Source organism: Orcinus orca, chromosome 6 (genome assembly GCF_937001465.1).
Source record: "Orcinus orca chromosome 6, mOrcOrc1.1, whole genome shotgun sequence".
Lineage (NCBI taxonomy): Eukaryota > Metazoa > Chordata > Mammalia > Artiodactyla > Delphinidae > Orcinus > Orcinus orca.
This window is the reverse complement of record NC_064564.1, coordinates 34,823,992-34,843,550: the sequence shown is the minus strand read 5'-3', so window position 1 is coordinate 34,843,550 and position 19,559 is coordinate 34,823,992. Positions and strand designations below refer to the sequence as shown.

General features: G+C 41.1%; 2 protein-coding genes across 7 annotated transcripts in view; one reads left to right on the top strand and one right to left on the bottom strand.

The window, feature by feature from the left end:
* Nucleotides 1-19,559, bottom strand: part of FANCC (FA complementation group C) — a 263,362-nt gene that overhangs the window by 19,656 nt on the left and 224,147 nt on the right. For all 5 annotated transcript variants that reach the window (XM_049711512.1, XM_049711513.1, XM_049711511.1 and 2 more), the window contains 3 exons: nt 16,944-17,100; nt 7,634-7,686; nt 6,217-6,316 (listed from right to left, as the gene is read on the bottom strand). In XM_049711512.1, the coding sequence (XP_049567469.1) occupies nt 6,217-6,316; nt 7,634-7,686; nt 16,944-17,100 (310 nt within the window). The remainder of the gene's footprint in view (nt 1-6,216; nt 6,317-7,633; nt 7,687-16,943; nt 17,101-19,559) is intronic.
* AOPEP (aminopeptidase O (putative)) overlaps nt 1-19,559 on the top strand; it is a 539,402-nt gene that overhangs the window by 388,239 nt on the left and 131,604 nt on the right. The gene's annotated exons all lie outside the window — the stretch shown is intronic.

Here is a 19,559-nt window from a genome sequence, read left to right as displayed (position 1 = left end):
CTATTGTGTATGCGGAGTTCATTTTTAAAAAAATTGCTCTGAAGTAGTCATTGTATGAATATACTATAATCTGTTTATTTATTCTCCCATTGATGGGCACTTGGGTTGTTTCCAGTTTGGGGCTGTTATGAATAAAGCTGCAGTTAACATTCACATTTATGTCTTTTTGTGGATATGTGCTATCATTTCTCTTGGGTAAATACCATAGGAATGGAATTAGTGGGTCACAGAGTAGATGCTTGTTTAACTTTCTAAGAAACTGCCATGTAATTTTTCAAAGTGGTTGTACCACTTCACACTCCCATCACAATTTATGACAATTTCAGTTGCTCCACATACTTGTCAACTTTTGGTATTGTCAATCTTATTAATTTTAGCAATATTAGTGGGTGTGAAATATTACCTTATTATGACTTTACTATTCATTTTCCTGATGTGTTTACTGCCAACTTATACATATTTTTTGTAGTGTGTATTCAAGTCTTTTGTCCATTTTTAAAACTGAGTTGTTTCTTATGTTCTTGAGTTGTAAGAGATCTTTATATATTCTGGATATAAGTCCCCTGTCAGATATATGTATTGAGAATATTTTTTACCTGCTGGTGGATTGCTTTTTCATTTTCTTAAGGATGTCTACAAACACCAGAAGTTTTAAATTCTGATAAAGTCTAATTTATCCATTTTTCTCATATTGCTAGTGCTTTTCTGCATTCCTTCTAAGAAATCTCAGATTATCCCAATGTCAAAATGCTATTCTTTTCATTTTCTTCTAGGAGCTTTATGGCTTTAGCATTTATTTTGAAGTCTATGATCCATCTCAAATTAATTTTTGTGTTTGTGAGGTAGAGGTTCATTTTCTCCTACCTGGATATCCACTTGTTTCAGTGCTGTTTGTTGAAAACTTTCCTTTCCCCATTGATTTTCCTGGCATCTCTGTCAAAAATCAGTTGACTACATATTAATATATGTATGGATCTATTTCTAGACACTATTCTGTTCCACTGATCTATCCTTTTGCCAATACCTCACTGTCTTGGTCTTGATTACTATAGCTTAAAGTCTTGAAATCAGGTAGTTTGAATCCTCTGATTTTTTTTTTTTTTTTTTTTGCCTTTGAAATCTTTTATTGTCACTTTGGTTAAGGAATAAGTATTGTCTCACAGTGACCTATGATCTTATTTGACCAAGTGTTTTAAAACTTTTTGACAAACTTCCTAAAATATCAAATTTTAATTAAAGTTCTTTTGATTTCCAGCTAACTTTGGGATACCTTAGAGGGCCCCTGAGGTATCTCAAAGAGAAATATTTAATGAGGATTATTTCGTATGTTAAATTAAATATAATCAGATGTTTAACCATGCCTTTTAAGTCTTTTGTCATTTACAGGTATTTTTGTACTCTGATGCTGTTACAAAAAGTGCTTCATCATCAAGGAGATTCATGGAAAGGCTATGGAAACAGTTACAACAGTTCCACATCAAGATGATGGCTATGCGAGGATTCCAGCACATACCAACTTAAAACAAGGAGCTGTCCTACCCCTGGGGCCCCTAGATCAGGCATCCAGAGATTTTTACTTCCTGACAGGCCCCTACTCAGCCTTGAAGCAGTTACAGAAGATGGACCATTGCCCCTCTGCTTCCCATAAGAATATGGGAGTCTGAATTTTTTTTTCTTTTGTTTATTCAAAATTGTTCTAGCTACTGTAGGTCCTCTGCATTTTCATATAAGTTTTAGAATCAGCCTGTCAGTTTCTGTTTTGAAAACCATGTTGGGATTTTAACTAGGATTACGTTGAACGAGGCATCTCAATTCATAAATATAGTTTCTCTCTTTATATGTTTAAGTTTTCTTTAGTTTGTCTCACCAATGTTTTATAGTTTTCCAAGTAGAGGTCTTATACACCTTTTTTTTTTTAATAAATTTATTTATTTACTTATTTTTGGCTGCACTGGGTCTTCATTGCTGTGTGCGGGCTTTCTCTAGTTGCGGTGAGTGGGGGCTACTCTTTGTTTCGGTGCGCGGGCTTCTCATTGCGGTGGCTTCTCTTGTTGCAGAGCACGGGCTCTAGGTGTGCAGGCTTCAGTAGTTGTGGCACACGGACTCAGTAGTTGTGGCTTGTGGGCTCTAGAGCACAGGCTCAGTAGTTGTGGCGCACGGGCTTAGTTGCTCCATGGCATGTGGGATCTTCCCGGACCAGGGATCGAACCCATGTCCCCTGCATTGGCAGGCGGATTCTTAACCACTGTGCCACCAGGGAAGTTCCAGGAAAACTGATACACCTTTTTAAAAATTTACTTCCAAGTGTTTTATGTGTGACTGTGGATTTGTCTATTTCTCTTTTTACTTCTGTCAGTTTTTGCTTTGTGTATTTCAGAACTCTGTTATTAGGCATATATCTATTTGTAATTGGCATTTCTCCTGATGAACTATTGCATAATTATAAAATGTACCTCTTTTTGTCTGGTCATACTCCTTATCTTGAAACCTAATGCATCTGCTGCTAGTAGAGTGATACCAGCTTTCTTGTGCTTATTGTTTACATTACGTATCCCTTTCCTTCCTTTTAACCTATCTGTGTCTTTATAATTAGAACTGGTCTCTTGAAAACAACATATAGTGGGTCCTGGTTTTTCATCCAGTCTGACATATTTGCTTACTTGTTTATTTATTAATTAATTTATTTATTTTTGGCTGCATTGGGTCTTTGTTGCTGTGCACAGGCTTTCTCTAGTTGCGGTGAGTGGGGGCTACTCTTGTGGTGCGCGGGCTTCCCACTGCAGTGGCTTCTCTTGCTGCAGAACACGACTCTAGGCGCACGGGCTTTAGTAGTTGTGGCATGGAGGCTCAGTAGTTGTGGCCCACGGGCTCTAGAACGCAGCTCAGCAGTTGTGGTGCACGGGCTTAGCTGCTCCATGGCATGTGGGATCTTCCTGGACCAGGGCTTGAACCCGTGTCCCCTGCATTGGCAGGTGGATTCTTAACAACTGTGCCACCAGCGAAGTCCCATATTTGCTTTTTTACTAGTGTATTTAGTTGATTTTCACTGAGTTTTTGTAATTAATGTACTTGTAGATATATTTGGGTTTATCTTTTTATATTCGTTTCTTTTGCCCCATCTATTTTTTGTTCCTCTGGCAGCCCACAGCTCTGTCTTTTGAAACCTCAAGTCAATCAGTTGTGCCTTGAGCTCTGGCCACCCCCTCACCCCTCCACCCACTCAACCCCCCTTCCACCCCTTACATGAGAGCCCTCATGGAAAAGTTAGAAGATTACCCAATGTGGTTTCCTTTTTCAAGGGTTGAATCCCCGCCAGTTTTAATCTGCTTTTTGGGTTGCTCTCCAGTACCTTCAAATAGTTTAAAAAAATATTTTCCCCAGAGTTTATAGTTTTTATCTGTGGGAGATTTAGTCTAGTACATTATTAAACTCTGTACTACTGGCACCAGAACCTGAACTGATTTGCTGTTTGTACTGGAGCCATTTGTTACGCAAGCTCAGAAAAGAGGCTTGTCATGACAGCCTTAAGTTTTTGCCTACTACTCCGACTGGGCACATTGATGGAGCTGCACTGTGCTCTCCAACTAAAACAAGGGTGAGAGGAAAGGATAAAAAGAGAATGAGGAGCACTGCAGATAAACATTTCTGACAATGGGAAAGAATGTGGATTAACGGGATTTCTCATAAACTGCTGGGGGGAGGGACTTCCCTGGCGGTCCGGTGGTTAAGACTTCTCCTTCCAATGCAGGGGGTGCCGGTTTCGATCCCTGTTCGGGGAGCTAAGATGCCACATGCCTCGTGGTCAAAAAACCAAAACATAAAACAGAAGCAATATTGTAAAAATTCAATGAAAGACTTTAAAAATGGTCCGCATCAAAAAAAAAAAAGTAAAAAAAAAAAAGATATCATTCTAAAAAATAACCCAACTGCTGGGGGGAATGTAAATTGGCACAAGCATGTATGAAAACAATTTGGCAGTATCTGCCAAAGCACTCCTAATAACCAGCACTTCCAGTCCTAAGTATATGCCCCAGGATGTTCAGAGCAACACTGTTTATGAAAGAAAACAAAACTTGGAAACAATCCAAAAGCCCACCACCAGGAAGATAGCTACATTGTGGTACACTTTCCCAACAGAGCTCTACACAGCAATCCCCACCAGGACCACGACCACGCACAGCACAGAGCAATCCTGGTAGCACGATGCTGGAAAGAACAAGGCTCAAAAGGCTACATACGGTGTGCTACTCTTATCTGTTGTTTGTTTTATAAAGTGCAAAAACAGTCACAAGTAAAGAAAACACGGTTTAGCAATCATGTGATCAAACTATTTTCAGAAAAAGCAAAGAACTGATAAACATAAAATCAAAACAGCAGCTATCTGAGGGGAGAAAGTCAAAGTGACAGGATAGAGGAGAAGCATGTGGATACCTGAAAGTTGCCATAGTGGGCCGGGTCTTGTTGGATGTCAGGCTGGTAGATACTCATTTATTAAGAATGAATACGTGGATGGATGGATAACACACCGAAAGAAAAGAGGGCCATGCATGGACCAAGTAGGACAAAGGATGTCATGCATCAGGGATTATGATTAATCTACAAAGGGGCACTAAGGAAGGCAGGGGACTGATGATGAGAATGGCATCGACTAGAAAGGCAGGCAATCAGGAACAGCCCCAGGAAAAGAAATGACATAACAAATGTGGATGAAGGCGTTTGCAAAGTTAAGAGGTTATTGCTCTTGTATCCTGAACCCGAGGCGAGGGCACTGAATTCCTGTTTCTTTCTGGATCCCTGCCCTGCCTTCCACCAGAACCCAATCTGTGCCCCTCACACCAGCAGACACATGTAGCCTGGGCAGGGTACTATTTTAAATTAAAAGTGACTGTAAGAACAGTTCAACCAGTCCAAATCTAAAGTGCCAAGGCCAGCCCTGCAACTCAGGGGAAAAGCTGGTAAGGAAAACAGACTCAGGCTAATGGTACAGAGCAATACTTCTTTCACCGATGCCCTCCGCCGTAACCTAGGTCTGTTCCAGGAGTCAAAGGCACAGGTTTTCTAGAGGTCAGTTCCTAATTGGAAATACTAAGAATATTCAGGGAAGATAAAAGATATTTATAGTTATGCCTCAAAGTAAGTGTGAGGGCCAGCCAGTGCCTTTCAGCAGAGCTCTCCTCCCGAATTCCAGGCTGGATACCATTGATAATGCTGTTTGCTACAGTCTAGCTAACTTCCCTTGGGAAAGAAAAGATGGGAAAAAAGCATCATAAATATTTATCATTGCCTTAAAAAACAGAAACCTCTGCTAAAACCTGAGCGGTTTCTTGGCGTTGGAGAGTATGGGAGTTTAGTACAACCAAGCATTCACAGCAGTGCTCTCCTAAGTCAGACTGCAGCAAGCATGCCAAGGGACCATGACATATCTCACAGGGAACTGCAGTGGGCTTGGGCACTTGAACAGGCAAAGCACTACACAGACATTAGGTCTGCGGCCATCAGAAGTACAGGCCAGTTAGAATGCCCAAAGACAAAAGCTCTCTGGTAGAAAGGGTTCCTGTTACAAAGGTCACTCTAATCGATCAGCTGCCTCTGCTGACGGCCCCCCAGTGCAAGTCCTCCTGCAGAGCCCTAGATCCAGCTTCTTGCTTACTGAGTCCAACTGACACCTCTTGATCATGGCCATTCCTAGCTCCTCATCTACAATTATTCAAATATTTCCTTGTCACTCTATCTCCTGTCTCCCCTGGAACCCAATTCACATTTAGGTCTCTGATATGAATGGAAACTAATAATTAAGCATGTCCAGTATTGCTTTGTAGTAAGTGGCATTTCCTTCTTAGCACATGCCATATAGACTCCAGAATACCTCTCTCTAGCCTGGGAGGGGCAGAGTCCTGCTTGACAAACAGCATACAACACAGGGCCCAGAAAGTTCACCCTCTGGGGTGGCACGTGCTGGTATGGCAGAGTTCTCTGCGCAGCAGTAGATAAATGCTTTTGGGTACCAGGACACAGGACAGACAGGAACCATCTTGATTTACTTTCAATTAAAATGGTTTTACCTTTGCTGGGGTTTTCATTTGGAAGCTTTCTTCTTGAACAAAACAGTCTATCAAAATCACTGAAAATAAAGTGCTCCCTTCTGGTGATTAATCAAATACTCTTAACAGCTTCTTTTTCTTTGGGGGAATGAATAATATCTGCAATATAACGAACCTGCTTGTTTTCTTTTTCCAGAGCTTCTACAAAGCATCGTGTAAACACTTGGATAGTGGCTAGTACTTCTAGGGCTCCATCAGTTTCCAGGAGTGCGTACCTGAGCAATGCAAAGCCAGATCACAACACATTCAGTGATTAACCTGGCAAACACGTGAACCTGAACATGTAAAAGGGAAAAATGGAAACATTTTTTTGTGCCATAAGCTTCAACAGTATCTCAACTCATCAGTTTTCAGTCCTTGCGTGAAATCCCTTTTCTAAAAATTTTCTTTAAAATTGCAAACATGCAGAGCTCCCTTTCTTGTTTTTTAAATTATTAAGCACTTCATATCCCTTCCACATGGGCCTGGAATGCTCTTTACAAATATTTGCGCACTGTACGCCCAGAAATGCAACATCCACAGAACTTTTGCTTTTGCAAGTGGAGAAAGAGGTGCCCCGGGGTTAAAATGGCTCCGTCAAATCCACCTAGCAAAGTGGTGGAAGAATCTGCATATTCCTGGTTTGTTTTCTATGCATTTTCACACAACTGACCTTTCTTTATGTTTGTTTAAACAATAACAAAAAAATCAACTGAAACTTTGCTAGCTTTAAACTAAAAACAGCATTCTGACTTATTTCTATACTCATTTAGCTTAAAGTTGGTACGTTTCAAGACCAACCCAAGTTGGATTACTTGCTATTGTAAAAATTCTTTTCCCCAGTGTCTGCTGTCTGCCATGGGGCCTCTGTTTGCTGAGTGTGAGGGGGATGGGATAAAGAGAGTAGATACCCTGGCTGTACCAGCACCCAGGAAAGAGGCTGGAAACCCTCCCTGGGTGGGTTCCAAGTCTGGCCCCCCACTAACTGGCAGCCATAACCCAACCTAATGTCCAGGGGTCTCCTCATCTTTCATCATTGTAAATCCAATGCCTTTACCAAGAAGTTCTGGTATTTGCAGAATAAAAATTAGTGTGCTGTAAGATAACATGCATAGTTGATTCTGCCTTTCAGAAGAGCTCTGTTAAGAATGGCATCATTTATTTATTATTCTTGGTTTTCCTTAGCTTTCAAATCCTTTAAAAAGATTGGTCAGCCCTCATGTGGTGAAGGGAGAACACTACTACGCTTTATTTTGAGTTGAGAAAAATTCTACATGAATATTGAATGATGTAAATCTCATGTAATTTTGCTTTTCTACCATTATTATTAGAATTTTAAAAGGTTAAAAAAAGATAGTTATCTTAATTTTTAGGCATTGGCTTTTAAATATACATTGACATTTGGGTTTTACCAAAAAGCTCAGCAGGAGGGGATGGAAGCAGAAACTAATTCCCCCGTGGTACAGCCAGAGACTACCACAGAGTTTTTTATTCACATTTGGAAGCTGAACATATTTAGACCAATTTACTAGCAGAAACAGCACAATACTGACCTGAACATTTCATCAACAACTCTGAATATGGCAGGGTGGCAGGCAGCTGCAGGCTGTAAGGAAAGGACCATGAGAAAGTAAACTATCAGAAGCATTTCATCAATAATGACTTGCTCTTATCAGGCAAATGAATTATCTAGAACTGCTGGTGTCTAGAAAATGGGTACATTCCTGTGAGTTAGAAAAAAACAAGAACCAGTTCATAGCAAAAGCCCTACATACTAATACAAACAGTAGTTCTCTTGGGGCAAGGGGATTATGTACAACCTTTATTTCTTCTTTATACTCTGTACGTTCCACATTTTCAACAATAAGCCCATAGGATACAGGAAAAAGAGTCATTAAGTATCATGGAACATTAAAATATACCTTCTAGGGTTTCCCTGGTGGCGCAGTGGTTGAGAGTCCGCCTGCCAAAGCAGGGGACACGGGTTCCTGCCTGGGTCCGGGAAGTTCCCACATGCCGCGGAGTGGCTGGGCCCGTGAGCCATGGCTGCTGAGCCTGCGCGTCCGGAGCCTGTGCTCCGCAACGGGAGAGGCCACAATAGTGAGAGGCCCGCGTACGACAAAAAAAAAAAAAAAATATATATATATATATATATACCTTCTACCGGCATGCTGTAATGAAGACACAGAGCCTACCTGTGTTGCTAGTTTTACATAATGTGCCCTGTGTGTCTGACCTCCTCACATGACTTAAAAGTGCCTCAAGGTCGAATCTGGGCCGGCTATCTTTTCATTTCTGCTTATTAGGAAATGAGTGCATAATTTAGAATTATTATTGAGGAAAGTAGTGGCCACTACCATGCCAGACTAAATAATATTACATCTTAGTTCCCTATGAATTTAGCAGCTTAAATTACTTCAGACGAAAAAAGAATAAAGGTACCATCATCTTGAATGATGAAAGCAATATAATTTATTCCACGAGTATTTTTATGACAGGTTTGATTGTATAAATCTGCAGAAGCCGACCTACTGTGGCCTGAGTGGGGCTTCAGTGGGCCTGACCCAGATTCCATATCTTTTTGGCCAGAGCTCAAAGCATGACATTAAGCCAGAGGAAGATGCCATTTGGGTTCTAAGATATTTTACAGTAGCATCCAAAGGTTAGTGAATTGGCTCTATAGGGAATTTCTCTGAGTCACATTGAGCTTGATATGACTAGCTTTGGGAAACATTTTTTCATACCCCCTCAACTAGAAAAACATAAAAAAGGATATGCGTTTTCTCTTAAGTTTTCTAGACCAAGCTGAAGAAAGAATGATGCCTATCTCCATAGACTCTCTTCCACCCTGTTCTGCGCTGGCATTTCGAGTTCTAACATTGAATGTGCGCCATCTAGTGTTCATACACCGCCATTACAGGCTGTTACAGAAGGCTCCAAGCAAGAGCATTGTCACTTGTTAAAATGATGGGATAATTCCTTTTATTTGAAGAGAGATTTGCGATTTGTAAGTTACAGATCTCTATTTTCTGAGTAATCCATACTCCCTAATCCTTCATTGATGTCCATTTTTATCTAAAAGAAACCAACTAAAATTTTTCATAGATAAATTCATTATAGACTCAGTGATTTGGCAAAATTCAAACTGAGGAGAGGCAGAAGAAAGGCAGGTTCAACAGGAGAGGCAGAATATTTTTTGGCTTTGATTTCAGACAAGTCAGTTAATCTCTCTGCTTTTCAGCCTCACTGTAAATAATAACCGTTATTAAAAGGTCACTGGATATATGCCCAGAAAATATCACGGAAGTTTCTATGTATTCATAATGGAAAAATCAAACAAGAAGGGAAGAGCAGGGCTTCCCTGGTGGTGCAGTGGTTAAGAATCTGCCTGCCAATGCAGGGGACACGTGTTTGAGCCCTGGTCCAGGAAGATCCCACATGCCATGGAGCAACTAAGCCCATGGGCCACAACTACTGAGCCTGTGCTCTAGAGCTTGAGCACTGCAACTACTGAGCCTGTACACCACAACTACTGAAGCCCGCGTGCCTAGAGCCTGTGCTCCGCAACAAGAGAAGCCACCGCAATGAGAAGTCCGCGTACCGCAATGAAGAGTAGCGCCCGCTCACCGCAACTAGAGAAAGCCCATGCACAGCAACGAAGACCCAACGCAGTCAAAAAATAAAATAAATAAATTTAAAAAAAAAAGAAGGGAAAAGCAAACTGCATGTCCTGAAGAAATGTGAGTCATCAAATTTGCCAGAACGATTTTTCAAAGTCTTATATATAGACAATGTGTGTTTAAGACCAAACAACACTGTCATGTGACACACAGAGCCTAAAAAAAAGTGCATTGATAGAAAATAAGACTAAAATTGAAAGTGGTAAAATAGAACCTTTGTTCTAAATGGTTTAACTACTCCAGAACCACTCTATAAAGTTGATGCTAGTAGAAAATCATTCAATACTGATTATAGGGATTTCCAAATGGCAAAGAAAAGGCTGATCCAACATGTTGAACAGGGCTACCTTGAAAAGCAAGGGGGAAAGCAAGAAAGCTCTAATTTAGTTTGTTGAAAGAGGAAAAGAGCTTGGACATGCTCTTCTTTTATGCAGTGTTTTCTAGCAAAACAGCTCAATCAAATGTTTTAAGTATCTACAGACTGTGTGGAATCTGCCTGTTCTCTCCATGCCAATGGCCTCTCCTCTTAGATTTCTTTCTGTCCAAATATTTCAGACCTTTGGTTGCTCTCAACCTGCTTCTACAACCTGTTTTAGCTTTTAAAACAGATAAGATGTTAGGAGGCAGGGGAACCTCCTGGAGGTGACCAGGCTTGAAACAGCAATGGCAGAGATTTTGATTTAAAAACCAGTCTCCCTCGCCACTCCAGAGTTGTGAACAGCTTTCTCATCTGCAGCCTTTACGGACGGTTTTAAACATGACGCTCTTCACACTTCCTGAGCACATAATTTCAAGGTCACTGAGTCCCCTCATGAAGCCTGGAGTGCTCACAGGCCAGGCATGTGTCCCAGTGACATCAAATCACAAAAGCGAACGTAAGCCGCTTTTCTTATCAAGGGAATCCTCTAAATAGAATTAAAGTCTTAATTTATGCTCCTCTGGAAGCCATAAACTTCCCCCCTAAATCTTTACAGCATCCATGTGAGGGAAGAGGCAAACATTTAACCCCTCTGTATCCTGTTTTATTTTTAAAACAGGACCCTACATTAACACAACAGGTCACTCTGCAACCCAGAGCCCCACACCCTAGCTCCGAAGCCCCACAATCCAGGCAATTATCTTTCCTGTTAAAATGAAGACAGAAAAGAAAACCTTTCTTGAAAATGAGGACAGAAAAGAAAACCTTTCTTGGGTTCCATCTGTTTGTCTGTTTTTCTCCATCCTACCAAAATCTGTTCCTTCTCAAGCTCTTCTCTTCTCCATATGGTCTAACGATTTCCGTGTACAGATTATTTCAAGTCTTGGGAAACTATGTTACCAGGAGGCCATCAGTAACAGGAGTTATGCCCTTCTTCTCTCCCCTCACGCTGCCCCCAATTCTTTCACTCAACGTCAGAGGATGAACGGAAGATGATGACGGTGAGCTCCAGACTCTGGTTTCCTTTTCTTATGGACCAGATTGTTCTGGGGTGCTCATCCCTTTACCTCTGCCACAGCTACCCAGAACTGCATTGCTCATCTCCTCTCTGCCCAGAAGGACAGCCCATTTCCATCCCTCAAAAAAACAAGGGAAGACTAAGCAACATAGAGAAGTGCGCGGCGGCTGCGTTCTCTGGGCCTGCATTGTAGGCAGAGGTGAGGGAGAGGCCAGCTTGTCATTCTGTGCCGTGAACTGTACAAATAACATCAATACTTGCTCTCTGTCCTTAGTGTCTAACCTGTTTTCATCCCGATTCATCAATGATTATTACAAGCCACCTGCCACTTGAAAGAGGCCCAAGAAAACGGAAGAACAGAATTCTCAGGAAGAAATCTTTCCTTTTTTCTATCATTTTTTGATTCTTTGTGTGTGTGAGAAAGAAAGAGTATGGGTAGAGGGGAGAAAAAGAATACAAACCAGAAAGGGAAATTATACTATGATTTGAGGTAATTCACAGAGAAAAGTGAATGCCTCTCATAAAAAACAAAAAGGCAGTGAAGACACAGAAAAAAAAATTCTCAAGCCGTCTACATTTATCACCCTTCATAGATATTTTTCCTAAAAAAATAAAGAGAGAAATTTCAGGTGAGAGATAAACTGAAGTTCAGTAAGCCTGGGATAGCTTCTCTTTCATAATCTATTTTTATGCAGTTTTATATAGTTCACTCCGGAGCGGAGTTTCTTTTTTTTTTAATTAATTGCTGATGAGATGCTTTTCCTCCAGTTTACCCGACAGCCAGCAATCACGTCCCACTGTGTAGCTGACTCTTCCAAACCCTTGACAGGCAGGAGCCCTTGTCTTAATATATAAGTTAAAAGGTGACTATTCATCAAGAAATAACACTCTTCTTTAAAAAAAAGATTTTTCATAAGTTTCATTTCAAAAAACTCCTTTACTGAGTTCCAAAACAATTTGGTTTAAAAAAAAATCTACTTATATAAAAAATCTTCACCTCTGTCATGTAAAATAAGGGACCTTTATAAACATGTATTTTCTTTTATTATGCCATTTTCTTCATTTCTTTCAAATACCAAACTTAGGATGGTAAATATCCCTTTTGCATTTTAAGATCTGTTTTGTTTCAAAACATTCACATTTCTTTCAACAAATTTGAGCTTGGAAAAATGATTCTTTCTTTTTAATCTTTACCAGATGTTGTTTATACTACAAGCAATTTTTTTTCAGTACTCCATAATGCAATTATTGTTTAATTAGTGATAAATCTGTCATTTCTGGGCTTAAAAAAAAAATTAACAAGTACCAAATGTACTTTTGTATTTTAAATTTACCCGTGCTCTCTGAGAGGGTTAAGACACAGGGATGCCAGCTCTGGAAGCAGAGCAAAATCCCCCAAATCTGAAGTTCCTCTTCTAGCCTCGCCCAGTGGCCTCTATCCTGTTGGTTTGTGTAGCCTGAGCGGGGAAGATAGCTCTTCAGCCCCCTGCTGCTTCCTGGCGCAGCCTCTGAGTGGCAGTGACCTCCCAGGTCAACTACTGCCCTGTTTTGTTTTCTCTTTTTGGTTTTTCTTTTTTTTGTTTCTCTCCCTTCATCCCTGACTGGCTGCCAAGTCCTGCATCCCCAGCAGTGAAAACAGAACATGAGATCTAGGCCTCTTTCTTTACAGACAATGCTGGGTGATCTGGTGCCCCCCTGAGGTCGATGCTGGAAAGTGCAATTACTGAGATTTTTTTTTTTTTTTTACCTCTTAGCTACAAGCAGAAACCACCTCCACACTTTTCTATTCGATCACTGCTAAATTATCTACCTCAGCTTTTGTTAAATTACACGCATCACATTAAAGAGCTCAAAAACGAAATGCTTAAAAGACTGCTAATGAGAAAGCAGGAAAAGAAAACCCTAGAACATTAGTAAGAAGTTATTCAAACAGAGAAAACTGACATCATCCAGGATGTGGAGTTAATTCTTCAGTATAATTTTTTATTAAAGGGGAGCTGTGTTTGGAATTTTGTGTAAAAGAAGTTTCCTTTTCTTTTGGAAGTGGCCATGATTGCTATCTGGAGAATGAAAACAAGAATGCATCTTATCTCACATGAGGGAGGTCAAGCAGGACACTGAGGTATCTGCATGTTTATTATTCTTAAGCTCTTATTAGATCAAGAACTACTTTTTCACCCTATCTTTATTGAGGTATAGTTGACAAGATAAAGAACTAATTTTAAGGGCACTATGAAGAGAATACCAGGAGTGTTTCCTGATTTAAAATCTGAATAAACAAAACCAACCCCACCCCCACCCCCGCACTCTTTCGTGGGCAAATCTCTAGATCCCGCTGGAGGGGCCAGCCAGAGAAGGATCAAATGGGAGGGCATGGGAACCAGGGTATATCCCGGCCCTGGCATGCAGCAGGGCGGCCAAGCACAGTGCCACCCAGCCAGCACTTTTCATTCAAATGTGGAATATAAACAATAGCTTTCTGGGCTCCACAAACAGAATTGTAACTGCGAAACATAACATCCTTCTGATTTGGGGCCAGCCTTGGGAACCCAAACAGTGCCAAGAAAGCTGAATAATTAGCAAGTGGCTTTCACTGCTTTTGGTGACATCAGTTTTTAAGGTCAGGTCTGAAGCTACGGATTAGGTCTTCCATTGCCTGTTCTGTCAAGGGACACACAAGACCATCTGCTTTTGAAAAGTGTCAGTCTGCTCAGTAGATGACAAACTGAGTTAATACCTTGGTTTATTTAGGAGCACCAAATGTGGCAGGTGGGCATGTACTTGGGGGAGGTCCAGCTCACGAGAGCCAAAGGGTGAGTCTCAAAAGTAAACAGGTTTTGAAAACTTACTTTTATTTTATTTTAGAAGTCAAAAACATATACATGCACTTAGAATTCAGGTGATTATTAGGTTAGTGGCTTATTATTCATAGTCTTAATGGAAAATACCAAGCCTTGTATCCTTGAGAGGCCAAAGAACATTTGGGGAGATTATTTCACTTTGTACAACCTGTACTACACTTTTATCTTTTGTTTTTGCAACATCTTGGTAACTATAGAATTTCTAGGGCTAATTCTGGATAGTCCCAAGAGATGGAAACATAATTAACAGTGCTCCATATAAAATACAAGTTATGTAGACCATCACACTTTAATTACTCTCAGAATCCAGCTCTAATGTAATAGGCATCGAGTTTCTTCTGGAGGAAAGTACCGCAGTCCTGTGCTAGCTGAGTCTTCAAGATCTCTCTGATACTTATGCACGGTCCTGTCACTGCACCAAGATATTGTGCTATGATAAATGAATCAGATGATGCAATTAGGAAGCAGGTTCTTCAGGTTACCCTTCCAATCACTCAGTCATGTCACAGGCTTATTCCAGCCTGCCGGGTTTTTTGGCCCAGTATGCCTGAGGAGAGCAGCCCACGCCAATCAAGGACTTGCAGCTCTGTATTATAATTACGTCCTTGAACCATAAGGCACAGAGGGGTTACATCCTGCCAATGCCACAATAAATTAAACCAAATAACACCCTCTGGAATCCCCCCTTTAACCACAATGGAAGCTCTGAATGTCTACACACATGATCCTGATAAATGCTTTTGGTAAATTAACTGACTTCAAAACTGTTTGGGGGAAATCATTTTACACTGTAAATTGGAGACGGAAGGTTATACAATGCGATGTTTAATGGGAGCGCCTGCTCTCTCTCTCATACACAGTATCCTGTGTTTACTGAAGTGCTGCTCAGGCCCTAGGGCCACAGGGAAAAGGACGCAAAGAGGCTCAGAGAAGAATCACAAGGTTGCTGAATCAAACCAACTTAGAGAAGTCGATGAACCTGGAATTTTTCTATAGGGAGAAGACTTAAAGGAAATTGAATGAGAACCTTGAAAGCAAGAAAATAGCTCAGTTACTATATTTTGCCACTGAAAAAGGACCAGAGCAAATTAAATTATAGCACGTATATTTAAGTTAGAAATAGATTTACCTGATAATAAAGGTAATGTTTTGAATAGGTTGCCAGGGGCTTCTAAAAGCCTTTGTTTATACTGAATTTTATTATAATTATTTTTATATAAAGTGCCTTCTTATTTTTCACCATAATATGCAACTCTTGTGAATGATGAGGTCAAGGAGAATTTTCCTAAAAGTAACTCTCTTTGGGCTCTCTCAGTCTTTATACCTATCTTCTTTTCTTTTTTTCTATCAGACACTATAAACTTCTAAATCAGTTGGGTTCAATTTGTGCCAGCTAACTTGCAGATGAAAGCATCATGACTGCTGGAGACTACAACACTATCCACGGTCACCTGGGAGGCCCCAGAATGGGAAGGCAAAGGGGAGCCCAGGAAATAGGGAGAAGGCAAGTACGGCCATGGTCACACACGTGAGCTGGTAGGGACTGATCAGGACCTAAAAAGAGAACTGGGATATTGTAAGAAGGCAGCAGATTCAATTATGATTCTCTTACACAGCCTCCAATTTAAAAGAGAAAGAAAAAAACCAGGAAGTTCTAAGTGAATTAAACAAATAGAAGGTGTCGGAGGGGGGGCTGTGCAAACTCAGCCAACCTCAGCGCACTCTAGGCAGAGACTCACCCCCGCCCAACACACGCCTCAGCTCAGCAGGGAGGCGCGCACTCTCCTCCGCCCAGTTTCCTGAACACCAACATAAGATCTGACGGTTCACCATCTCCCTTGAGCTAAGTTTCTCCATCTGTACAAAAGGAAGCAAATCTCTGCCCCATATCTCCCCTAGGTTACAAAAGCTAATGAGAAAACATGTTAGAGCCTACTGAAGTTCCTGTAAGAGGCCCCAGAAGCATGACACCTCCTGTAGTTTTTTAATTGTTTTTTTCAGAGTGCGTTGGTCTTTATTCCTGTTCTTACAAAAATGCACATAAATTCCAGAGCTGCCTCCCACAGAGGGAAAGCATCCGCATTGGTCAGTTCCCAGGGCTGCCGGAGGGCTTGGGCCCCTGACACTGGATTAGGCAATGGGGCCCATTTGGCCCATTGAGCCCCCGACTTCCCAGGCCTGAGAAGTGCTGAGTAGAGGGGAGACTGGGCAGCCCCTGAATGGAGGGAGGGGTCAAGGCTGGCAGGCTGACACCAAAAGAAAACTGACATAATTCTCAGTTGTTTTTGTTGTTTTAACCATTTTTCTGGGGTTTTGTTTTGTATCTTTTAAGTATTTTATTTTTCCTCTAGTGAAGGGTTAAAAGTTTATTTTTTGAATGCTTTTCTTTGTTAATTGATTCCTCCTATTGTTCATAAGATCCTCACTTTTTAAAACTTAAACTTTTCATGTGGAAATGAGAAATACTGTTTTAAAAAATTTGTTGTCCAAATGTCAGGTCAATTCTTGTGAATATGCAATATAAGGTGCAATGATCAAGTAAATCTCGAAGCTTGCCTCTTTTTTGCCCGTGCCACTCAGTTTGTGGGCTGGTGGGATCTTAGTTCCCTGACCAGGGATTGAACCTGGGGCCACAGCTGTGAAAGCACCAAGTCCTAACCACTGGGTCACCAAGGAATTCCCTTACCTTATTTTTAATACATGCTCTAAGTATGCAGAAAAGCCCGCTACATTAGGCATTTCAAAAATAAAATGTAGATAGATGATTATTTTAAAAGGTGCCAATCGCTCTTTAGTTTACATTTTTTTCCGCTTGTGCTGACTAAAAGAAATGATACCCAGCATCGTCTTTAAGGACTTTTCTCCTCATCAAAACCCGGCACATACCAGCAATGAGTCTTTCATAAAGCATTCGATCCTCCTCAGAAAATTTCTCTCACTGGAGATAAGCTTTTCAAAAAGATGCAGCATTGTATTTTCAAGGCTGGGAAGGTGCCGAAGCCAGAGGCAGAGTATAGCTGACGCGGGGAGAGAAATCTTCTTCCTTTCAGTAAGAAATAAACAAAACTTTAATATAAATGAGTCACTGAAAAAAGAAGCAACTGACAAAGGATTAATCTCCAAAATATACAAACAGCTCATGGAGCTCAACATCAAAAAACCAAACAACCCAATTAAAAAATGGGCTGAAGATCTAACATACAGATGGCCAAGAGGCACATGAAAAGATGCTCAACATCACTAATCATTAGAGAGATGCAAATCAAAACTCCAATGAGGTATCACCTCACACCGGTCAGAATGGCCATCATCAAAAAATCTACAAACAATAAGTGCTGGAGAGGGTGTGGAGAAAAGGGAACCCTCTTGCACTGTTGGTGGGAATGTAGATTGATACAGCCACTATGGAGAAAAGTATGGAGGTTCCTCAAAAACCTAAAAATAGAACTACCATTCAACCCAGCAATCCCACTACTGGGCATATACCCTGAGAAAACCATAATTCAAAAGGACACATGTACCCCAATGTTCATTGCAGCACTATTTACAGTAGCCAGGACATGGAAACAACCTAAATGTCCAACGACAGATGAATGGATAAAGAAGATGTGGCACATATATAGAATGGAATATTACTCAGCCATAAAAAGGAAAGTGGGTCATTTGTAGAGATGTGGATGGACCTAGAGTCAGTCTGTCATACAGAGTGAAGTAAGCCATAAAGAGAAAAACAAATATCGTATATTAACGCATATATGTGGAATCCAGAAAAATGATACAGGTGAACCTATTTGTAGGGCAGGAATAGAGATACAGATGTTGAGAACGGACGGGTGGACACAGTGGGGGAAGGAGAGGGTGGGTCGAATCGGGAGATTGGGTTTGACGTAGATACACTGCCATGTGTAAAATGGATAGCTAGGGGGAACCTGCTGTATAGCACAGGGAATTCAGCTCGGTGCTCTGTGACGACCTAGATGGGTGGGATGGGGGGGTGGGAGGGAGGTCCAAGAGGGAAGGGATATAGCTATACATATAGCTGACTCACTTCACTGTACAGCAGAAACTAACACAACATTGTAAAGCAATTATACTCTTAAAAAAAAAAAAAAAGAGTTCAAAATGCAATAACAAATCCAATCTGTGACTTTTTTTCATTATGGTCATAGTAGCAGTTAATATTTATAGTATCAATGAATATGTACCAAGTATCCCTTTGCAAATATGCTTCCACTTCAACTCAAGAAAAAAAAAATGCTTTCAAAAAGGACAAATAAATATATAGTGAAGGAAGAAAGAGAGTGATAAAAAATGTGATGGAAAAAGGCCTTGAGATATCCAGGTAAATGCAGTCCCTAATTTAAGAAACAGTTATGTTTGAAAGTGCATCATAATGGTTTAAAATGTGGAGTCAGCCCTGGGTTTGAGTCCCAGAGCCACCACCTACTCACTATATGACCTTGGGAAAGTAACTTAACCTCTAAACCTCAGTTTACTCATCTGTAAAACAGGCCTACCTCCCTCCTAGTGTTGTCAGAAGGATCAAATGCAATAATAACACATGTACAGTGAGTGCTTAGGACAGTTCTTGGCACATAGTAAATATTTAATCACTGTATTTGTAAATCTGTTGAAAATTCTCTTTAGTAATAATTTCATAAAAGGTGGTTGGACTGGTTGATCCAGTTGGTCCACAGCATGATACACTATAGACCCTAACCATTTTGTGTAGTTACATTTCTATAGGGTAATGTATTTGGAGATTCCTCCTATGTCAGGTCAGTGAATCAGGGATTCTACTTCTCCTGGGAGGGAGCTCTAGGGGGACATCTGTCTAACTCTGAGCCACCGGCAGGGGGCCCTCCCTGTGAATGCTGAGCCTCTTCTGGCCTGGTGGAAACTTGGCTTTCTTCTCTCAGTCCTGCTTTTCCAAGGCCTCCTGCCCTTTCACCTGCAGGACCACAGAGAGCAGAGTGCTTTTCCAGGTTCTGCTAAAGATGTTTACTGCTTTTAATAAGAAAAATGAAAGCTGGGGACACAAAGGTTTCCCATTACCCAACAATCCCTTCAGGGTCTTTCCCTTCACCATCACTTCTGGGCCATTTCTCTGCAGGAGCTGGCATGAAGCCCAGGGAATGGGTACAGGCGCAGGAAATGAATAGGCAAAGACACAGGGTAGCAATTTCTAGTAGTTCCTTTTTGTTCTTCTCCCATAGCCTAACTCCTGTAGACCTTGTCCTAGATTAACTCTGGGGCAAGACTGAAAGAGGCTGAAGAATTGTAGGGTCTGTCACAGGAGCAGGCAGAAGGGCAGGAGAAAGGAAGGGAGGCATGGCCCTCATCCGACCCTCTTTATAACTCCCATCTCACCCTGAGCTTCAGCTCTTCTGGGAAGTCTTACAGGACCCCCTTCCCTCTCCATACCTGGCAATGAAGAACTGCCATGGTGCCGCAAACTCGTATCACCTGGCACATTCTGGGGCCACACTATGGATGTCCTCT